Source organism: Eriocheir sinensis, chromosome 8 (assembly GCF_024679095.1).
Source record: "Eriocheir sinensis breed Jianghai 21 chromosome 8, ASM2467909v1, whole genome shotgun sequence".
NCBI classification, from domain to species: Eukaryota; Metazoa; Arthropoda; class Malacostraca; order Decapoda; family Varunidae; genus Eriocheir; species Eriocheir sinensis.
The window spans coordinates 20917578-20941596 of record NC_066516.1 but is presented as its reverse complement, the minus strand read 5'-3'; the positions used below and the strand labels follow the sequence as shown (position 1 = coordinate 20941596).

Here is a 24019-nt window from a genome sequence, read left to right as displayed (position 1 = left end):
TGCTCTCTCTCTCTCTCTCTCTCTCTCTCTCTCTCTCTCTCTCTCTCTCTCTCTCTCTCTCTCTCTCTCTCTCTCTCTCTCTCTCTTCCACCCCCCACGGTCTTATCTAGGAGGAGACGTCTTGGTGGGCGTTTACTTCCGCGGCCCAGGACAAGGAGGGGACAGGAGAGGAAAGCGTCACAATACAAGGAGGGGACACAGGGCTAGGAGGGGACACAGGGCAAGGAGAGGACACAGGACAAGGAAGGGACACAGGACAAGGAGGGGACACAGAACAAGGAGGGGACACAGGGTAAGGAGAGGACACAGAGCAAGGAGGGGACACAGGAGAGGGAAGTCACAATACAAGGAAGGGACATAGGGCAAGGAACACAGAGCAAGGACACAGGGCTAGGAGGAGACACATGACGAGGAAGGGACACAGGGCAAGGAAGAGACACAGGACGAGAATAGGACACAGGACAAGGAAAGGACACGAGTTACCGACAGGCCAGCACAGGGACACCAGGACACTAGCGGCGGGGCGAGGCAGAGCTCAAGGTTCAGGGCCAAGGCTTGTGACCACCCGACTGCTTTGGCCACCACCCCATAAGGTAAGCCCCGTCCCCGCCCCACTGGCCCCGTCCCCCCGTCCGCCGATCACCCTCATCTCACGACCTATCCCTGTCCGTTCTCTCTTCGTTCGTTTTAGTCCCCACCCGATCCTGTCCGTTTTAGTTAGTTTCAGTCCCCGTCCCGTCCCGTTTCAGTCTCCATCTTGTCCGTCTCAGTTAAGTTTCGTCAGTTTGTCCCCGCTCCGCCCGTATCCCGCCCGTTTCAGTCTGCCCCTTCCCGTCCTATCTCTTTTTGTCTCCTCCCTTCCGCTCGAATCTACTCCCGTCCGTTCCCATCCTCGTCTCGTCCCGTCTGCGGCGCCCTCTGAACCATAGTAACGCCCTGGACCACCCTCACGACCCTGCCCACGCCCCGGCAACACCACCACCACCACACCCTTCAGAGCATCCAGGGACGAGAAAAAAACATAACAAGAGTAGGCCTAACCCGTTATGCCTGCTGGTGGGGAGGGGCACGGCAGGGGTCTGTTAATCCCCCAATGAGTCGATAAATGAACCAAAGGAGACAATCATTCCCATTTTCACGGTCGAATGACTTAAACCTTTTGGCACTCGAGCTCTCCTATTTGACAAGGGTTTCGTGAGATTTTGGGCATTTACAGAGGTAGTTTTGTGACCTTGGTGGTAGTTTGATTCATTTTGTATACTAAACACCTTAAAAAAAACACTTATAAGAACCGAATTTATCTCCTTTTTGACTCATTTTGTACAAATAACCTAAAAATAAAACATGTAAGAACCAAATTTATCTCCTTTTTGACACACACACACACACACACACACACACACACACACACACACACACACACGGAGGAAAAAAAAAGTAACACGAGACTGCTGGGCATCGGGAGAATCAACAACATGGCGCCCAATGTTATACTAAAAAAAAAGAAAAAAAAAGAAAAAAAAAAAAAGGCCCCGGACGAGACTAACCCATTGACCCTTCTCAACCCTTGTGTACCCATATCTCTCTCTCTCTCTCTCTCTCTCTCTCTCTCTCTCTCTCTCTCTCTCTCTCTCTCTCTCTCTCTCTCTCTCTCTCTCTCTCTCTCTCTCTCTCTCTCTCCACCCCCCGGCCAGTTGGAGGGGGCCAAGTAGACGCATCTTTCCAGGAAGGCGCGGGACACATACACGGTCAGGCTGTTTCCTCGCTCCGTCCAGCCCTCCATCGACCACCCGTTTCCAGACTCGCCAGGAGGAGTGGGACGAGGCGACAGGACGCTAAACAAGACTCAAACTCGCGCCCACACTGACACCTGCGAAACTTGGAACTTTAGGAGGAGACGTGACCTCCATACAGCGTCCAGGACATCTTGAGGGACGCCAACGGACTGTCCACAAGACCAACACGGTTTTTAAGAGTCACATATGGAGCTTTTGGGGCATTGGAAAGACTGTCTAGGGGACCAACAAAACTTATAAATAGTAATGAAAGCGTCCTCAAGAACAAAAGCGATCTATGTCTAATTAACAAGAGCTCCAGGAGTCGAGATCAACAGCTTAACGTAAAATTAATAACCAAAAGAGCTTCAAAAGGGAACACGAGATCTTTCAGAGGACCAAATGAGGTTGCCAGACTAAAGAGCTTCCAGAAGGCAGGATCAACCGAGCTTACATAAAACTAATAACTGTGGGACCAAAAGAGCTTCAAAAGGGAACACGAGATCTTTCAGAGGATCAAAAGAGGTTGCTAGACTAAAGAGCTTTCAGGAGTCAGGATCAACCGAGCTTACATAAAACTAACAGAACTTCCATGGGACCAAGAGAACTGAAAGAGCGCTTGCCAGACTAAAGAGCTTCCAGGAGGCCTTATCAAGAGAGCTTACAATCCACCCTCCACAACGCGAGTTTCAGGAAGACAAAGGTGTTTCCCGAAGCTGTCTCGTGCCGGTGGACAACGACCCTCCGACGGGCCATCCATCAGCGGGAGGCGAGACACTGAGGCATGACAGCAAACCCGCCGCTCCCGACACTACCGTTCCGACTCACGCTACACGCACCACCACCACCACCACATGCAGCTTAGGACCCCCCCCCCCCCCTTCACACACACACACACACACACACACACACACACACACACACACACACTTCCCTTCCCTTCCCCCCTCACCCATGTTCTAATCTTTCACTCTCTTCCCTCCCTCACCCCTCCTCCTCCCGCAGAAGATAGCCATCCCACCAGCCTTCCAGTCCGCCACATTCCAGGGCCAGGCTTGCGGCGGCGGCGGCGGTGGTGGTGATGGTGGTGGTGGTGCCCTCTACCTGCCCGCTACACCACCTGCCTCTACCTGCGGCAAGGGTGATGGTCACTGGTCAGGTGCACTCACTCTCACTCTCCGGACTCTCCTCTCACTCACCCCACCTGTGCACTTCGCCCCTCCTCCCCCCAACTCCCATTATTAACTGGCTCACTTGCCCTCTCCATGTGATTAAATCGAGAACAAGCTCGTCTGCGCCGCCCAAACACTCCCGGACCGCCCTTCAGCAGAGCCAACACAAAGCTAATGAACAGGGAACCTTGGATCACAGCCATACACGAACACAATGCGACACAGAAACTTCAAACAATATAAATACAAAATATACAAAGGCTATAAAAAAAAGACATACAACCAATGAATGCGCAGGCCACACAAATATATACACATGAAACATTCCGTGAAAAATGAGGTTATCACACACATAACTCCCACCCTCCAAGCCTTGCCATGGTCGCCTCCCACTCGTCTACTCCTGCAAGTTAGGGACAAGAAACACACGAGTCTGGAGCGTTTTTCACTTGACACCATGAAGGGGGAGTCAAGAGGGCAAGGAGGCCAGCTGGCCCTCCACAACCACCTCAACGATCACTTAGGGGCCGCCCAGCTGTGGTCAGGGCGGGGCGGGGCGGGGCAGGGAGGGGCGAGATGGGACGGAGCGGCGGGGCGGCTTCTCGGCTCCCCAGTTCCCATACCCAAAGGACAGTCACGTCCCTTGCCACTGCCGTCCTGTGTCTCGTCAGCCCCGCCGCCGCCCCCCGTGGCGCCAAGCCTTGCCCCGGGCCGCGCCAGCTGTCCCCCGGCCTGTCACTGCCCCACAAGGCCTAGCAACCCGTCCATCAGACTGTCCCCACAGCCAACAGCACAGCACCCCCTCAGCCCCGTGGCCGTCACCACAGCCACGGGCACACCCAGAGCGGCCACAGCCTCGACTCACCCCACACAGAACTCAAGCACCAGCCTCTCAAGGCCACCAAGGGACGCCACTAACACCACCGCGAACCCTCCAAGCCCCACCATCACCAGGGCCCGTCACCTCCCTCCCCGACACTCAGCACCACGGTACTTACCTCCACCTGCGTCTGCTCTGCCGTGGCATCCCCGTTGGGTGCCGCGGCGGTCTTCTCTGCCACTTCCTCGATGGTCTCCACCTCCTTGGCCTCCTCGAGCTTGACGGGGGCGTCCTCAGGCAGCTCTTTGATCTTCACCTCCGTCTCGGCCGTGCTCCCGTTTTTCTTGGGGCTGGACTGAATGTCGTGGGACTTCTTGGAGTGGCGGATACCCATGGTGGCTGGTGTTGTGGTTTGTGTTTACGTGCGGGTCACGATCAACTGTAGGGGAGAAGAGAAAAGGGCGTCAGTGAGGCACCACCTGGGACGGGCTCGGCTGCACACCTCCACACCCTGACTGCCGCCTCGCCGCCTCGTTATCATACAAGACAACAACCTCGTATTCGGGATTCCTGCTACCCCAGATTAGCATAACAGGATGGAGAGATAGCTTGAGGGGGGAGAGAACGATTGGGGGAGGAAGGGGAGTGGGTAAGAAATATTGGGAAGGAGGAAAGAACTGATGGGAGGGAGAATGGGGGATAAGTATAAATAACAAGTAGATGGGAGATGGAGAAGCGAATGAAAATGGGTCAGAGAGGGAAAACTGAGGAAGAATGGTTAGGAAAAATGGGGAGAAGGTGAACTGAAGGGTAAGGAGAAAGGAGGGAACCGAGAAGGATAGAGCAGGCCGGACACGTCAAGGAAAGGCCAGGAGGAAAGATACAGATGGATGATAATGATTAGTAGAGTTAAGAAGGGTCATGGAGAGGCAGAAGAGTAGAAAAAGGGGGGGGGGGAAGAAGATGGGGGCAGGAGTAGACCAAGGGAGGGAGGAACAAAGTGAGGGGAGGCAGAGGTGAAGGCAGATGACTGGAGAACAGCTGAGGGAAAGAAGGCAAGGGCAGGAGGAAGAATAGAGCGAGGGAATGCAAAGGGATGACAGGGGTGAAGGGAGATGCAAGAGAGGAGCTGCATGTGAAGGCAGAATAGGGGTGAACAGCTGCGGTAGAGAGACAGGGATGAAAGCAGAGGTAAGAAGGGTTATGGAGAAGCATAGAAGGGAACAGTTGAGAGAAAGATACAGGGATGAAAGCAGAGGTAAGAAGGGTTATGGAGAAGGATAGAAGGGAACAGTTGAGAGAAAGAGAGACAGGGATGAAAGCAGAGGTAAGAAGGGTTATGGAGAAGCATAGAAGGGAACAATTGAGGGAGAGCCAGGGATGAAAGCAGAGGTAAGAAGGGTTATGGAGAAGCATAGAAGGGAACAATTGAGGGAAAGAAGGCAGGAGCAGAGCGGAGGCGGGGGAGGAAGAGGACAGGGGTGAAGGCAGGGAGTCAGGTGGCGGGCCTTGAATAATGTAGGTGTTGGCCTCGGGTGTTCAAGGGGCAAGGTCCTCACACACCCACCTGAAGAGTCAACACGCCCACACAAACAACGCACACCTGACTCCTTCACCGCCGCCGCCCCCGCAGCCACCACCACCACCAGGAGCACATCACGCACACCTGTCATTAGCGGAACACTTTTCTCGGTACTCGTCACGAATATCGAAGCTACTGTCATTGCCTTCGTTCATCTGCCGTTTCCTTTTCTTTCTTATGTTGTCTCAGCCTCCTCCTCCTCCTCCCTCAATATTTCGGTAACTTACAAAACAAACATCCCATCGAATACCAATCCCTCTCAACGCGCTTCAGGACTTCAATTCCACAAACTACTATACAAATACCTCCTTGACTAATACAACCACTCCTCTCTACCCCTTCCCGCAGACTCCTCCTCCTCCTCCTTCAACGTTCTTCAGACTAACAACTCTACAAACTACAACTCAAACGCCTCCACCCACACCCTTCGCCTCTCTACCCTTCCCCGCAGGCTCACAGCTCAAGCATCTCCACTAGGCCATTCTCAACTCCCTTCAGACAAGCGACCCTGCAAGCACTACCACCTACAGAAAACAGTTCGCCGCACCTGCTACATCCGCCCCGCCCACGCCCGGTAGTTATTACGCGGCGCCGCAGGGTACATTAGAAAGCTCCCGCCTGACGCACCTCGTATCAGGCGTGAGGTGTCGCCGCGTCACCTGTGGGTCAGAGGCGCGGACGTGGAGCGTTAATCACGGACCGCAGTGTTCATGACTCAACCGCCCCTGTTACCTCGCCCCCTCCCCCTCTCTCTCTACCTTTCCACCTCGCCCCCCCCCCACTCTCTCTCTCTACCTTTCCACCTAGCCCACTTCCTCTCTCTCTCTCTTTCTACCTTTCCCCCTCGCCCCCTCCCTCTCTCTCTCTTACCTACCTTGCCCCCTCCCCCTCTCTCTCTCTCTCTACCTTTCCACCTCGCCCCGTCCCTCTCTCTCTCTCTCTCTCCCCTCCCCCTCTCTCTCTCTACCTTGCCCCTCCCCCTCTCTCTCTACCTTTCCACCTCGCCCCCCCCCCCTCTCTCTTACACCCTCGCCCCCTCCCCCTCTCTCTCTCTCTACCTTTCCACCTAGCCCCCTTCCTCTCTCTCTCTCTTACACCCTCGCCCCCTTCCTCTCTCTACTTCCCTTTCCCCCTCGCCCCCTCCCTCTCTCCCTTCATCATCCCCTCACCCTCCTTCCCCTCCAGCACTGCCACCCACGCCCATGTAACGTTGACACACACACCTGCGGCCACTCATCAGGTGGGTCCATCACGTCAGCGCAACGGATAGGATGACACACAGATCTGACACTATCAATAACAATAACGGAAACGCACTCGACCTCCAGTACTTCCTCACTAATAACTTGAAAGGTAAATGGACGTAAATAAAGGTAGTAGATAAATGTTCGAACTTGTATTATTTCGCGACCTATAGTTTTACATAAACTTTGGTAGATATTATTATAGTTTGTGTAATTTATTTTCAACACTGAGGCCGAGGGAGAGATGGAAGGTGCGGCGGAGATATGAACCTGGACTGGCACCTGTTGAGGCCACCTGCTGCCTGCCTCCCCTCTTCCCCCGCCCCCTCAACACCTGGATACGGTCACGTCACGCACACGAAGCGACGTATCGAAAACTTGTCTCCGTTCGCTCCTAGACGTGAACTTCAGAAACAGTGACAGTATATAATATTAGAAATAATAATAATAATAATAATAATGATACGCTAGTTTCCAAAACACACACACACACACACACACCTGACAAGGAGTGGTTACTGTCCTCCCTTGAGAAAGAAGTAATGGGGTGTGTGAAGGTCTCAGCAGTACCTAGAGATCGACTAATGAGCCTTGCTGCTCTAATCGGGAGGGTAGGCGATTACGAGTCCAGATCGTGATAAGGTCGTGGGTGAATTACACACACAGTACCACCGGAATCAGCCTCCACATAGGTCATTGACACACTTGCCTCAGATTGACATGACTACGCCCACAGCCCGTCCTGTCACGCCGACACACACACACACACACACACACACACACACACACACACACACACACACACACACACACCTTTGTGCAGCGATTAACACTCTGGGGTCACGAAAAACAGATCACGAGTTAGATTTCTGGCAGGATTGGAGACGGACGGCCAGACTCCCTGATCCTGTGCCACTGTTCGGGCAGCAGTGGATGGGTTACAAGGTATCAATCGTAACGCGCCCCCGGGATGGTGTGGCACCGGCTAAGGCATGTAGCAGGTGAAAGGTGAAAACCCAAGGCCTTCAGACCTGGGACATGAGATTGTAACGCAGTCCTTAAAAAGATACAAGTAAAAAGGTGAATTACGCACAGGTACAGACGCCCACACACCCACACAGCTACGCCATTGGCCAGGTTACACCAGTACATCCCCACACTGCATTCCACCCGCCCACACATACATCCACACACTGCATTCCACCCGCCCACACATACATCCACACACTGCATTCCACCCGCCCACACATACATCCACACACTGCATTCCGCCCACACATACATCCACACACTGCATTCCACCCGCCCACACATACATCCACACACTGCATTCCACCCGCCCACACATACATCCACACACTGCATTCCACCCGCCCACACATACATCCACACACTGCATTCCACCCGCCCACACATACATCCACACACTGCATTCCACCCGCCCACACATACATACACACACACACTCCACTGACCACTTAAGGCAATCACTCGACAATATATTACTCACTCCTCCTTTCCCTAGACAAGATATTGCTCACTATCAGCCCAGGAAATGCCAGAAGCCTCACGGGGGGAAGGCGTGGGCGGGGACGGAAGCGGGCAGAGGGGTATATATCTACTCCCGAATTCCTGGCACCCTTCCCCCCTCCCCACCTTTCCCCCCAGACAAGACACCCGTTCGACACCTCCTCGACGCGCAAAGATCGCATTCCTTGGCTAAAAACAACCCTCGACGCGGCCAGACGCTCAGTGGCCGAGATCAATGCGAGCCAAATGCAGTCTAGCCGCCACGTGTGCTGGGGGAGGGGGGGCGGAAGGGGCGGGGCGGAGGGGACGGCGGCGTCATACTATTGACCAACACGGCCACCCACGACTGCAGCCTGGCCCCTGACGCTGCTGGAGGAGGAGGAAGAGGAAGAGGTGGAGGTTGTGGTGGCGGCGAGCTGTCAACACTCGTGACCAGGAAACAAGCAGGGCGTAAGGCGCGGCTCAGGTGTTTCCACAAAGAGCACGGCACAGGTTGGGCGAGGATGTGCGGCGTAAAGCGTGCAGCCAGGCAGGAAGCGCGGGGGGCGGGCAGGCAGGCAGGCACACCCCCGGCCATGCAGGTTCACAAGTCACTGGGGACGCCCACACAGCGCTCTCTCTCTCTCTCTCTCTCTCTCTCTCTCTCTCTCTCTCTCTCTCTCTCATGCGGCAACATTATAGATGCGCGTTTATCTATCATTTTCAACTTGGCCAGCGTACAAGTAGCCTCACGCCGTCGGGGGTGAGTGCGGCACTCGCCCCCCAACCCCACGCACACAAGCAGTGCCTGTGGTACGCCCGGCCCCGCCTGGCCACCATGACGCCCGGCGGCCACCACCCGGCACACAAGGTCCACAGTCCTGTCAAGGTCGCCCCGGCGTGCACGGTGATTCACCAGTGTCTTGTCTCCCCTTCCCCTCCTCCCCCGCCCCGCCGCGCTGACTCATCCGCCGCCTACAGCCTACGACAACATCACGAACCTCACCGTCCCATCAACAGCAACTGCTGTCAACGCTACTCGTGTGTGTGTGTGTGTGTGTGTGTGTGTGTGTGTGTGTGTGTGTGTGCATCAATCTCACTGCACAATATTATCCTTTCGGTTAACCTTTCCTCTGCACAAAGGTTTTCTGCACTCTCCCTGACGCCAGACGCCCCAGGAAACGCCCACCTGGGACTCACACAATCACAGCAACGATCCTATTGTGGCCTTTAAATCCAACAGCTTTTTTTCACAATGATAATCAGGTAAAACACAACCTTTGTTTCATCATCATAGCCTCATAAACACAAGTAAGCAAAAATCGTGCTGTTTGAAGCTATAAAGCCCAGTTCGGGAACAATACGGCAGTAAGGCACCTGACTGCCTGTCCGTCTGCCTGCGTACCCGAGAGGAATGCTGGACGGCCACACACACGCCTGCACGCGGCGCGACCTCCACAAATGCCCCGGGATCCAGACGACCCAGCGGGAGGCCCAAGTTGTGCGTGCGGTGAAGGGCTGCCACGCTAAATGCTTCGCCGATTAAGTTAAAAGAAAGCCCAATATTTAACGTCAAGGCTGCATGCATGCGGCGCCTCCAGTAATTACGCAGGTGAAGGCGAAGCAGCCCGGCGCCGCACGCCACGCCTCGCCTCACCGCAGCAGACACGGCAGGAGCGACTCTGCAAGCACGGGGTGAAAACAGCTGCATTCGCACACCACAGGAGCCAGGCGGCGTAACACTCGGCCCACGCCACGCAGCACTAATGGGACGACGCAAGAAAAGACGGAGCGGCCATTAGCGTCGCGCCGCCTCTCAAACACACACGAGCGGACGCAGAAACTTTTAATTAATGAAAATCGCTTGAATGCCGCACCGAGCCCTCCACCGCCTCGGCTCCCCACCCGCGCCTCAGACGGTCCGAGGCGCGGCGAGTACACGCGTCCCTCTCTCTCCCTCGCCCTTCCGTCCCGCACCTCCACGGCCACCCGATAGAGGAGCGACCAAAGGAAGCAAAAACAAAGAAAATAATTAGCAAAGCCCCAACAATAGACAAGAGAAAGCGTCGGAACAAAGACAAGATGAAGCGAGATTCCTGTGTGTGTATCTTTCCTTCTGGGCGTTACCTCTCTCTCTCTCTCTCTCTCTCTCTCTCTCTCTCTCTCTCTCTCTCTCTCTCTCTCTCTCTCTCTCTCTCTCTCAACCCTTTCCAGCCTCATTCATCACTTCACTGCCTCTACCCCCCTCCCCCCTCTCTCTATCTAACACACACACACACACACACACACACACACACACACACACACACACACACACACACACACAGTCCTGGGAACACAGCAGAAAAAATATATATAAAACAAGAATTCCTAATGTGGTTTTAATTGGGAAACTTCTCGCATTCCGACGACTCCCAGGTTTGTCTTTTCTCTCTCTCTCTCACTTCCATTGTTTTGGGAAAGGAAAAAAAAGAAAGAATAAAAAAGCTAACTAAGGAGATATCACGTTTGTTTTTACTACTCTGCCTCCGTGTGTGTGTGTGTGTGTGTGTGTGTGTGTCATCATCGAAGTTATATTTATCTATCCCCGCTTTGTTGATCGTCCCGTCCGGTTAGTAAATTTGTGCAGGTAAAAGGTAAAATAATAAAAAAAAAGGTAAGTTGATGTCACGCGGGCGCCCGTATATTAAAGGCAGGCGCGTGTCCCGTGCCGTGAAATAATTAATACATCACAAAAACGATGTATTGTTACGGCCATTTAATTGAATAAAACACCCGCGGTAATTATGCGAATTTTCTGGTGTCTGCTTCCGAGTGTGTGTGTGTGTGTGACTGTGTGTGTGTGTGTGTGTGTGTGTGTGTGTGTGTGTGTGTGTGTGTGTGTGTTAAGTGCATCCGTTTTCCAAATATGCAACATTCTTGTGTGATTAGAACTTATTTTTTCTTCGGTGTGTGTGTGTGTGTGTGTGTGTGTGTGTGTGTGTGTGTGTGTGTGTGGCGGCTGTTTAATGCACCTGAATGTCGTAATTGCCAAAGTTTAGCAGATTGCTGTACCCTCAGTAGTATTTTTAGTGGTGGTGGTGGTGGTGGCAGTAGTAGTAGTAGTAGTAGTAGTAGTAAAACACTTGGGTCAATGCTGGTAGTGGTGAAAGTACACGAGAACGACTGAGATGACCCTAGATGGCAAAGGAGTGACGTGCCTGGAATGGAGAGGAAGCTAAAGGAGAACAAACGGCCTACAGGAGGGAAGGCGGAATGAATGGACCAAGGCCGTTATTCCTTTTGAAGTCAAGGAATGATTTTGAGCCTTTCTATTGGCCTGGGGCGAGGACAGCGCAGTGATGGTGAATGGCGGTGGCGGGTGTCCGAACTGTACGACCTCACCTCCTTTATGTTACAAGTCGGTATTCCCAGGCGCTTCCAACTCTAACATGAACTATATCCAAAGGTAGATGAGGAGATTAAGCGGGTTCTCATAAGTCTTTTTCAAGTTCATGGTGCAAAAGCTTAGTCAAACTACCACATGGATGACAAAACTAGCCATGAAAATACCCACAACTCCCATGAAACCCTTGTCAAATTCCCCACAACTCCTATGAAACCCTTGTCAAATTCCCCACAACTCCTATGAAACCCTTGTCAAATTCCCCACAACTCCTATGAAACCCTTGTCAAATTCCCCACAACTCCTATGAAACCCTTGTCAAATTCCCCACAACTCCTATGAAACCCTTGTCAAATTCCTCGTAATTCCGAAGCCCTTGTCAAATTGCCCACAACTCCTACGAAAGCCTGTGAAATGTGTGTGTTTGGGACCATAATCATACGAGACAACTTAAATGATACTACGTGATGGTTTGGTGGTCTGTATCATTACGCAACATTTATACAGTTTACTTTTTTATCTTATTTCCTTCCCTTGTCACATCAGCTCGTCCTGTTTATAACGGAAACGGGCGGTGGCAGTGACTGATCATTATTCAACACTGGTGCGGGCCTTTGTAGTGTTGGGGTCGTGTTGTGATTCCAGTACTTTTGGCCGCCATGACTACTCCCTGGTCATAAGTCAGAAATGTCAGTGTGTGTGTGTGTGTGTGTGTGTGTGTGTGTGTGTGTGTGTGTGTGTGTGTGTGTGTGTGTAAATGTGCCACAACTACAGGATCTGAGATATGCCCGTGCTGTCCCATCACCATACTACTCGATCCTGTTCATAACCCTTCTTAACATTCATCATATCAAGTACACATCTACACCTCCAAATACTGGCAGTAACCTCTACACAATTATATCATCACTTCATCACAACTCACCAAGTTCAAGTATCGACACCTCTTCAACCTGACATGACTAATACTACTGAGTGCATATGTATTTTAAACTATTAAATCCGAGCCGCGTTTTCCGGTCCTCTTTGTATGCTTTGTTGTGGCCTGGGCTGCTTCCTTTGAACCAATAAAATAACAAGCTGACAAAGACTTCACTCCAGGATAAGTACTAAGACAAATAACCTCCTACATCCTAACCAAGTGGTGACATCACGCTACAGGAAACCAGTGACCAGTTATTTGTGGAGTCACTGAACGCACAAACAGAGACCGAGACAAAACAAAGACAGTCCGACACACGCCACAGAGGTCAGCCGTGCCCTGACATATACGCTAGTGACGGACGTGATTCCTTATCGTCAAAATGTTTCATATACGAACAAGAACCTCCAATTTCCTGTGTGTGTGTGTGTGTGTGTGTGTGTGTGTGTGTGTGTGTGTGTGTGTGTGCATGCAACCACACACAAAGGAAGTGCCACATTTAACACGGCGTTTCCAACCATTACGAGGCTCCATACACTCGCTTAGCCTTCGTGGAAAGCTTCGTGCCTCTTCCACCACCAGTGCCTCCACCCGTCACCACCACTGCCACAGGAAAACATACCACCGACCACATCAAATCGAGGGAGTTCTTCGCAATCACGCGGTTGGTTCAGTAAAGGTCAAGCAGTTTCCTCCAGTCCAATTTACTGTTTTAAGAGCCTGAAACGTTACATCATCCGGCATACTTAAAACTGTGTACAGCTGATAAGATACATGTGATAATTTGTATGAATGGCTTCCTGCGACCTTTTTAACCTTGTAAGTTAGTGAGTATCGAAGAGTGTAGTCAATGTCTGGTTGGTTGCATCATACATTAGTACATAACCACCACAATCATCGGTCTTTCCTCCACTACGGTCACAGTGAAAGACTCGAGGGGACCATAACTAAAGAGCATATGGCTACTTAATATCTCGGGTTCTTTGGCAGTACTGGAGGTGAATGGTACAGTAATCACGTCTCAATGGAAAAAAATATGCTTGACTAAGTTTGCATTTAGACTTTACTTTCCCAACTGAACAAACCTAATACTACTGTCAAGGATTCTCTCTGGTAGCGCTGGGCAGGTGTAGCACTAACTCACTCACTCACTCAGTCACTCCCTGCCTTACTCAGCGGGGATTAGTTCATTAACACAAGCGTTCATTTGGACTGTCTTGAGCTTCGTCCCTTCCTTCCTCTACTCGGCCTTTTTTGCTTTTCTTTTTCCCCACCCAACAAAAACTACACAACGACGCCAGACCAACACCACACTGAGACGAAACCCGACACCCGCGGCGCAATGCAGGAGAAACAAGAAGTGGAGAAGCAGGAGGAGGTTGAGAAGGAGTAGGAGAAGGTGAAGGAGGAGGAGTTATGCCGTCGAGGAGGTCGTGTTCGAGTTAAGATTATCAAGGTTTCCGGCGCGGCAGTTTATCTAGTCTGAGTGTAGGAGGCGCATCCGGGGACAGCCGTAACGTGGAGACGCCGCAACGCACCCCTCGCTCTCTATGCTTCACCCCCTTCACCCTACTCAACAGACACCAGCCTCCCCTCCACCCTACTCAACAGCCACCAGCCTCCCCTCCACCCTACCCAACACCCCCGCCCACAAGTCTCCTCACCCACCCAGACACTCGGTCCTCGTTCACACTCCACATCCATGGTCACTCCCATTCACCCAGTCCATGACCTCCTTCCTGCCTCCTGTCTGCCCATCAGTCTGCCCGCTTACCCACTTACTTACCCACTACGCTGGCTACTTACGAGACACAAGTGGGTTTGGACTCAACAGACTGGCCTTCACACACACACACACACACACACACACACAAGAACCTGAAAGAGGCCAATCGGCTTAATCACGACCGCTCCTGACGACCTAATTTCCACCGTCTGTCATCCTAGTATTTGATCTGTCTAACCTCAATCCGAGACTTAATGGCATGCGCACTAACCATGTGGCTGCCAAGCGTGTCCCATTCCCCCACTACCCTATTTGTGAAGATTCTAGGCAATTTCCTTTTCGAATTGAGACTAATCAGACTCGCTTTACAGTACTTGATGATAATAGCACCGTTACCCATTACTCGGGGAAGCAGTAATCATGTTTTTTGTTTGTTTTCCCTTTCTAACCCTTCTTTCACTCTATTATATTTACTTACTTTAACTTCAGTCAGTTTATTTTAGCCTACCATCACGCATCACGTCTTGTAGTGGTACGAGTTGGACAGGTGCATGTCTCTGGTGTGTTCTGTATCTGGTGTGGCCTGTGTCAGTGTGTTCCTGTGTGTCTGGTGTGGTGTGTCTAAGTCTAGGTCATGTCTGGTGGGGTCTGTCCCGGGCCTATACCAGGGGGCCAGCATGGAACAGGTGACCCCCAACGATGTGACCCGATGTTCCTCTAGCCCTCTAACGACCGGCAGGCACATGGAGGTGCAAGCCGGAGATACCTGGGGCGCACGGAGAAGCCTGCGTTGTTCTATGTCCTCTATCAACCCTTTCTGTATTGCGTAGTCCACACACACACACACACACACACACACACACACAGACCTTCCTTCCTGTCTAGCACGCCATACAGTACACACAGGCGTAATATCCTTCTCTCCCTTACCTCCCTCTCTTCTCTCTCTCCCTACTCTCTTCCTCACTCATCTTTGCCATCCTCACACTCCACCTTCCACCGCCAACCCCATCCCTACTCATCCCCACCACCACGTCGGCGCCGCCGCGTACACAGGCACTCGTCGCCGCCGCCTGGCACAAAGACGTCACCCAAAAACAAAGTCGCGTGTCTGGCAACACTGACACGCCGTATTACGTCACACGTCGCGCCCCTCATCCCCTACCGAGGCAGGCACGGCAGCCCCACGCCCCTCCCCCCCACGTAAACCATTCATCACCCCTTCTTCCTCCTCCACGCCCCCCCCCCCCCTCACCAGCTCGCTCCACGGCGCCCATACACGCCGACACAACCCTCGCTACAGCCCTTAACTCCTCTTCCCTTCCCTTCCTCCCTCCGCCTGTCCCACGCGTGGCCGAAATGCAGCCAAACTACGCCAACTACAGACCTCTGCAGGGGAGGAACGAGAGAGAGAGAGAGAGAGAGAGAGAGAGAGAGAGAGAGAGAGAGAGGATTCCTTTTCCCTTTCCACCAAAATGTCTAGACCACGACCCTCTACTTTACCTGGCGAAACTGATACTTAATAAAACAACTCCCTTTTTCAATATTGTACTTAACATAGAAACTTCATCTACGCACATCCTTTTATGGACCATCGTATTCTCTAGCGCCATTACGTGCTTTGCTTACACTCAAACGAAACACAAAGTCGCACCGTCCTCGCCTCTAATGTCCTCCACTTCCTCCTCGATCTTCCGGCCTTCCTTCCCTCCTGGCTGCTCCCCAACTCTCCCCCCCTCCCCTCTTCCTGGACGCGAGCTCCCCCCCCCCCCCCCCCCGTCCTCACCCCTCCCCAGCCTCCCATCCCGCGGCACTTGAGACCAGCTGTGAATCATCTCTTACTTCCCGAGCCACCTGCGGTATCTTAGCCACTGCCAGACTCAATTACAGTGTCTGGCCATTCGTTTGTAGCTTTGACCTTGGAACCGGCGGGGCAAATCTTGCAAACCGGGGTAAGTGGCATCCCGCTGGGTGAGGGCATTGCCTGCTGCATGGCTGGAGGGCGCCCGGCATCCTCTTCCCCTTCCCTTCACCTCCCCCCCCCCCCTGCTGTGACCTCTCCATGCACTTGGGATAACCCGGATGCCGCTCCCCCTTCCTCATTCAGCAGCCTTAACAAGATTTCGGCAACTTCATTCAAACTCCGCGTCATTTTTTGGGTTTGAGGACTTCCGAGCCGTGTACGCCTTCTTAAAACTTCAAATTAATGTTCGTTGCGGCTTATTTCACCCTCCCTTGCCGTCACCTCTCTGGCTGCTCCTTTGAGAACGTGGGAAAAAGGTGGAGTGGGAGGATAAGCAAACCTTTCGCCGCCGACAGCAACCTGAGCCTTCGGGATGAAAACACGGCAATCACGGAGAGGCAATTGGCGCAACTACTCAAACATTTTAACGCCATTAACCTCTTTCTGAGCTACGAACGAGGAGGGGAGGATGGGGGAAGGATGAGGGAAGAAGGGAAAAAAGATATGACGGAAGGGGGAAACGAGGAATAGATGAGATGAAAAAAGACGTAGGGAGGTGGTTCAGGGAAGGGTATAGAGAGGTTAGGGATGAGGCAGGGGAAAAGGGAAGGGAAAAGAGATCTGAAGGAAGGGGGAAACGAGGGATTGATGAGAGATGAAAAGGGAGGTAGGGAGGTGGTTCAGGGAAGGGTATAGAGAGGTAGGGAGGAGGCAGGGGAAAGAGGAAGGGATGAGGCAAAGAAGGAAAAGAAGTAGAGGAGGAAAGGGTAGAAGAAAATAGGAAGAGGAAAACGAGACTGGAAAAATGGGAGGTGGGTGAGGGGAAGGAAGGAGTGAGACGGAGGAAGGGATGAGGCAAAGAAGGAAAAGAAGTAGAGGAGGAAAGGGTAGAAGAAAATAGGAAGAGGAAAACGAGACTGGAAAAATGGGAGGTGGGTGAGGGGAAGGAAGGAGTGAGACAGAGAAGGGAAGGAACGAGGAAGAGGGACGGGGGAGGAAGGGATGGGTGGCACTTCCTACATAAACAATGGAGGCTCTAGCTACTTAAACCCATCACAAACAACAACAATTATCTTCGTGTACCCTACCAACCGCCGTGACACTTGCGGGTTGACGCGGAATGCACACTATCACGTCCACTTCAAGCATCTCGGTGGCGAAGATGCGTCATTCCTCTTATCTCGCGGCCCCACACACTGTCAACAAGGGAAGCAGGCGCTCTCGTGGTCCTTCCCCCCCCACCCACCACTCACCCCACCCCCGCCCCCACTCTGCCTGAGTCACCCAAGTAGATAGCAACGGGGAAGAGGAAATACCGATGCCCAGCTACTAGCAGTTACTAGAACATAAATCAATCAGTCCCATGCTGGCGTTTTCATAAGTATTCCAACATTGATTTTTTGTTGTTGGATGAAAGATGATAATGAAGAGCAGGAGGAGGAGGAGGAAAAGTTAAAACGATGAAGATAATGACGAAGGCGATGAGAAAAACAACACATGCAAAAGGAAAATAAAGATGAATAAGGATGAGAGTGGAAGACGAGGCATGGCAGGGCTGGAAGTGGCTGGATGGTGTGGTGAGTGCAGGAAGGAGGGCGCAATATCATGTTAATTAACTTCGAAGCCGGCGATCATGAAGATGGATAGGTTAGTGGCACACGGTATTCAGCAGGAGGAGGAGGAAGAGAAGATGGTGGTGGTGGTGGAGTAGGAAGAGCAGTGTAACGGGAGGCGGGGGCCCTACACTGCACTGCTCAAGGTCACCGCCCAACCAGCTGATAGTGTCGCCTTTGTCTTCCCGCCATCACTGCAGCCACTCCCTCCGTCTCCCCGCCCGCCACCACCTCCTCCACACCACACCCCGCCGCCACGCCACACACCCAGTCACCCCAGGCACGAAGCCCACACCAGCCAGCCTGTTCTCACGGTTCTGCTGCACCGAGAGATTCACTGCTTCTAATGGATTTAGTGGGATACTGGTGGATGTGGTCATGGTGGTGGTGGTGAGGGTTCTTGTAAAAACAGGAATGGTGGTAGTGGTACGAGGTAGTGAGCTGTAGCAGCAAGAAAACGCGGAACAGTAATAAAAGTAGCTTAGAGTTGCAAGGGCCCGGAAACTTTCCACGGACATTTGAAATATTTACTGGAATAATAGGGAAACATCGTGAACATATATAAAAAGGATATATATATTTGTCGGAATGGAACAATTTTAGCTACATTGCTTTAATTGAAATTTAATGGTATTACTTAGCAAAAACTTGGAATAATTATTGTAATATATCAATAATATAGGGCCTAAACCATAAAAATCCCATATAACCATAGAGGTACAGTATAGAAGTTAACCCATACTGTTGGCTACTAATCGAATTATTAGTTTTCAGTAACAAAACCCTCAGCACAGAGGAATTAAAATCGTTTACTTACAAGAACAACAGGAAAAGATGCACAAAATACAACACCAAGAGAAACAAAGGCAGAGCTGCTGATAGCCTCAGTCTTGTATGTCGCCTTCTGTCCTCGATGAATCACTGAGACTCACGAGCAAGACCCCTCTCGAGTAGCCACGTACTGAACAAGTATATACTGGGGGAACTGCGTGGTCAATCTTGTACACAGCGTGGAAGAAGTGTCTAATCTTGGCATCACTTTTCAAATAATGATGTTGCCCGAGTGTTGCATGAGTGGACATATCATTGATATATAAATGTGGCTCTTCTGATACTAAGAGTTCACAAAATTACCCGAAATTTATCCAGCTTTGCAACCCGAGGAGAGGTATAGTTATAAGGTATGAATAGTAGTTGTAATACTAACGGTGGTGGTAGTAATTATTATGGTAATGGAGTTGCTCGTGGAAGTAAGTGATGGTAATAATGGTGGTGGTAGCGGTGGTAGTAGTGGTAGTAGTAGTTGTGCTTTAAATTCCCCGGCCATTCATTAATTTCCCTCATTAGTATAAAATTTTAATATAACCTGATACAGAACGACTTAGATTCCCACTCCTCCTCTATTCTTCTGCAAAGCCGGTACGAAGGTCATGTCCGTCGAGGAACAAGACAGTCGTCCACTCCCAGCGAAGGTAACGAGTGTGCCCCCACAGCCACTCCACAGATTACACGTCCCTGGGAAACGCGAGCCACGCCAGCTCCCCAGCACTCACAGCAACACGCAACCGCGCAAGCATAGGCACAACGATTTCTTTTTAATCTAGCGTATATAATAAAAAAATAATTAACCTGTATTGGGATTCTAGCAATTAATTACTACTTGAGATTACTGTCTGAACGAGTGGGATTAATCATACTGATGTATAAAAAAAATGGGGGAATACTGACAATGTTGTTCTCTCTGGTTGGCAATTAGCACAACATATGGCACTTATAATCACTACCATATGGTAAGTCTACGCCACATGAATGCCCATTCACATGTATCAGAAAGTGTGTGTGTGTGTGTGTGTGTGTGTAAGAACTAGGTAAATATGCATGAAATGTTTGACTAATTGAATTACCATGAACAAACACTTAAGCCCAGCAATAACACTGCACAAAATATTTTAAAACGGCCAATCCTAAGAACTTTTAAAATTCGTATACGTAAAAAATACAATTGTCACTTTCCACGCGTGGAAGCCGTGGAATAATCTGCCTGAGTGGACATGGCTGACCAAGTACTCGAGACTTTTTTCCCTAACGTTCAAAGTTCAAACAACGACAGCTTTCCCCCTGCCTGCTTGACTGCGGTGCCCTTGTGTCGATGCTGAGGGCATCTTATCGTGCAATCAGATAGTGTGTCTTGACGCAAGTGGTGAGGGTGGGGAGGCAAGGATGACCCGAAGTATTGGGGTGCCTCGGAATACGTTTGTAACCCCTAAAACTTATGGCACGCATACCAAGGAAACTGCTGGTTAGGAAACTTGCTGCTTCCAATTAGAGTAAATACAGCCACTAATGAGAGCCACGGAAAAAGGACAAAAGGCGGATCAGAAAGATTAGGCACGTTGGGCGCGGAAGCCTGGCGGCAAGATGTGACATTACTGCATCGAACACTGAGCTCGCCCCGCCACAACCTGCACTGAAATAATACGTAGTTAGGGATAATACATGTTACCCTATGAGGTTTTCTAACCATTGGAGAAGAGTACGTAGTGTAAAGGTATGGCGTAGGCTCCATGGGCACCAAGTGGAGGGTGCGTGAGCCTCTTGGTTCACGCCAGGACACCTGAAGAAGAGCAGGTAAAGACCCATAACGGATGGCTACCCCGGGGAGGAGGCGGCTATTGAAGAGGAGTCCCATGGGGTATAAATCCAAAAATGTTTGAACCTGCCCATAACACCCGGGACCTCAGGGCGCGAGCCGTTCACACGATAAGACTGCTTTAGGCCCACAAGTTAGGCTTAGCAACTACGCGATTTTCTATGCACTTACACCTACGACACTTGTGTTCTTGATGCGGACACACTACAGACACGCTACCTCTCCTATGTGAGCGAGGCCGCCCGTCCACAGCGTAGCATGGCGGTGCGTCTATGCGACACTCCACGCCAGGGACGGAGTATTCGTATTCGAATACATTCGAATGCCGTATTAGGGTGTATTCGTATTCGAATTATTATTGATAGAAATCAAAGTATTCTCATCCGTATTCGAATACAAGGGAAAAGTATTCGTGTTCTGCGAATAATCTGACGAATACTTCAAAATTTATCAGAAATAACAGCCGTTGTTCCTTCCAGCCCCAGCCTTCTAGGCGACGTGTAATAGTAGCGTATAGTACAGGTTCATGAGCTTATTAATGTTGAATAACTTTAGAACGGTGCTATGCCTAGTTACGTCAAGATACGTATTTTTCAGTGAGAAGTATTCATGAATGTATTCATGACTATCAAGAAGTATTCGTATTTGCATTCGAATTATAACCATTTTAATGTATTCGAATTCGTATACGTTGGAATTTGAAGTATTAGTATTCGAAAACACAATTCTTGTATTCACTCTATCCCTGCTCCACGCACGGTCCCACGCCTGCCGCCGCCTGCACCGCCTCGCTCAGCACAGACAAAAGCCCCCAACAGCCCCAACGCGGCCGGCACCACGAGTGTTGGCTTGGCGTCTGCTTTCCAGGAGGCTACACTCACGAAATAACTCCAGATGGTAGCGAATTCCCGGCCTCCCAGCACTGGCTCTTTGTACTATGCTTTGCGTCAAGTAACTCACGTGGCGGCGGTCCCCAGCAGCCCGAGGACGCGCCTGCACCACCTCCCTCCCGCCGCCGGCCCCTCGCAGCGCCACGCCACGCACACTCACCGCTCAAGTATTCCACGCTGGGTCCCACGCTGCTAATTACTCAGGCTTCCGTATATCCCAACTGGATGTTCACACTGATTTAATCCACACTACTCGGAAAATTAATTGAGCACAGACCAGACACACGGCACGTATCCTCCCACGGACACTGCTCGTTGATAACTGAGGACTGAGGACTGCCGGCCCGGCTCGCTCCGCTCCTCTTCCCGCCCCGCTCTTACCACGCCATCCATCCCTCCTATTTAACTAGCTATTTATTACCACACCCTTGAGTGATATAACAGTCTGGTCTATTTCTACATCGTATTTAGAGAAGGTTGTCAGTGTTATAAAGCATTACAAGGATGTCGTGGGATGGCCGGAGCTTCGAACCGGTGTTGCGAGGTGATTACAACTCTTCAGCAATTTCCTGTCAAGAGGAATTTAGCACCTCTCTCAGCAGTTCACAAGACATTCAGCTTCAAACTCTTCGTCATCGGCGGGTGTGCCTCATGACTCCAAGAAAATTCGAGGTGTAGATTCGGTATCAGTCACCTATTCCAGTAAAGGAAGGAACCTGAAGGATACGGCTAGCTGGCAACCGCTCCTTCCCTTCCTAGTGTTGATAGCGTTTGATAGGTATTTATTATCAACTTGATGGGACTCCTGAGAACACATTAAGACTTTTTTTCACGATTCAGCCTCGCCTCGTGTTCGTGTCATGCTTATCCCCCGAATCCAAGCAAAACCCAACAAGTGACAAGTAGCAGCCGTAGCAGCAGCGTTGGGGCAGCTTTGCCGGGCGCCAAACAACACCTGCTGCTGCTGCTGCTGCTGGCGGCATTAACAGCTGCAGCTGTGCTCGGCGATTTGTTCTTATTCATCTTTTGTTTCTTCCTCTCCCGTACTCAAAAACTCGCACAGCCAAGTTTTTACTCCATAAGAAGAGGATAAAGAGTATAAAATCCATTTCTTAAAGGATTTTCAGATTCCCCAATAACTTTGCATATCCAGGAGTTGCGGGCCGTCCCCCCACTTCCCTGTACCCTGCCACCAGACCGCATCAATCCGGGCGCCTCGGGGATTAGGTGTCTTGTACGGTATACACTCTCCCTGCTCAGTAATCTACAGACCACTGCTGCATCGGATTACTTGTCCCCTATATACCGTTTGAAGTTGTGTTTATAAAGCCATAAAATGATACGTGCTTTGTCAAGACAAACTTTCCATTTGTATTAAATGAATTCGTTAAACAATTATTTGATGTCATGCCTAACCTATGGACTCCCGTTTACCGCAAGGAGGAAAGTAGTAGTAGTGGTAGTGAGAGACATATACATCAAAGACAGACAGACAATCATCGGGGACAGGACTGGAGATCACACACACACACACACACACACACACACACATGGCATACATCACCACCTTCATCACCACCACACCACAACCACACCTTCACCACCACCACTTTCATTACCATCACCACCACAATCATAAGACCTTCAATACATCCGAGTGTGCAATCAGCAAAAAACATCGTTGTGCTTTGGAGATCGAAGGTCACCACACCCTTGACGAAACCTCTAGTGACCCCCCCCCAGTGGTTCATCCGGTTCAGATAAGGAGATAAAAACTAACACTCAAGCTTATTCCAATAAAATGCCCTCTTCTTTTTCTTCCGCTTCGCTCTTCAGTATCCCGAGACTCGAGATAGGCGTGATAGCGCGAAGAAGGAAGCGTGTGGTGATAAGGAGAACCCCGAGATCAGGAAGGGGGGAGGGTGAAGAGGGTGTGTGGAGGGCTGCATGGGAGGGGGGGAGTGGAAGGTGTGGAGGGCTGCGTGGGAGAGGGGGAGTGGAAGGTGTGGAGGGCTGCGTGGGAGGGAGGGAGTGGAAGGTGTGAAGGGCAGAATAGGAGGGAGGGATAGGAAAGTGTGGGGAAGGAAGATGTGGGGAAAGGTACGTGGGAGGAGGGAAGAGGAAGAGTGTGTAAAGGGCTTGGTGGGAGGGGGGTGGAAGTGGAAGGTGTGGGAGGGCCAGGTAGGAGGAAGAGAAAGTGGAAGGGATGTGGAGGACTTTTAGAGGAAGGTGTGGGAAGGGCAGAGCGGGAGGGAATAGAAGGGGTGTGGAAGTGGAAGTGTGGGAGGGGCAGATAGGAGGGAGGGAATGGAAGGGGTGTGGAGGGCTTAAAGGAGTGGAAGGGATGTGAAGGGGTGTGGAAGTGGAAGTGTGGGAGGGGCAGATAGGAGGGAGGGAATGGAAGGGGTGTGGAGGGCTTAAAGGAGTGGAAGGGATGTGAAGGGGTGGGTGGGAGGGAGGGATTAGAAGGTGTGGGGAGAGGAGCTTGCACTGCGTGGAAGGGAGGGAGAACAGGAAGGTTGTGGGGTGGCATGATGTGTGCGTGTGTGCGTGCGTGCCTGTAGGGTAGAGCAGCTGTTCTTAATCTTTATATAATCTCCCTTTTGAGCTCATCATCAGCATTAGTTCACCACTAGACTCGTAAAAAGAATACTTTCAACCGCAAATCGAAGACCATTTAGATATGCATTTCCACTTTGAATTCCGTAAGTCCTCCAGTCGAACTTTCTAATATTCCTAAGCGCGCCGTAAGTAGTTTAAGGGTTACA

At 51.2% G+C, this 24019-nt stretch overlaps 1 protein-coding gene across 3 annotated transcripts in view; it reads right to left on the bottom strand.

Annotated features, from left to right (window-relative positions):
- The window catches only part of LOC126995669 (cell surface glycoprotein 1-like), a 157624-nt gene extending 136030 nt beyond the window's left edge, over positions 1 to 21594 (bottom strand). The window contains exons 1-2 of one of the 3 annotated variants that reach the window (XM_050855439.1): positions 21322 to 21594; positions 3946 to 4206 (exon numbers count right to left, since the gene is read on the bottom strand). In XM_050855439.1, coding sequence (XP_050711396.1) covers positions 3946 to 4161 — 216 coding nt within the window. In that variant the 5' untranslated portion in view covers positions 4162 to 4206; positions 21322 to 21594. Of the gene's footprint in view, positions 1 to 3945; positions 4207 to 18528; positions 18667 to 21321 lie in introns of those variants that run through there. The other 2 variants (XM_050855438.1, XM_050855440.1) reach the window with 2 other exon arrangements.
- Between the last annotated feature and the right edge of the window lie 2425 nt (positions 21595 to 24019).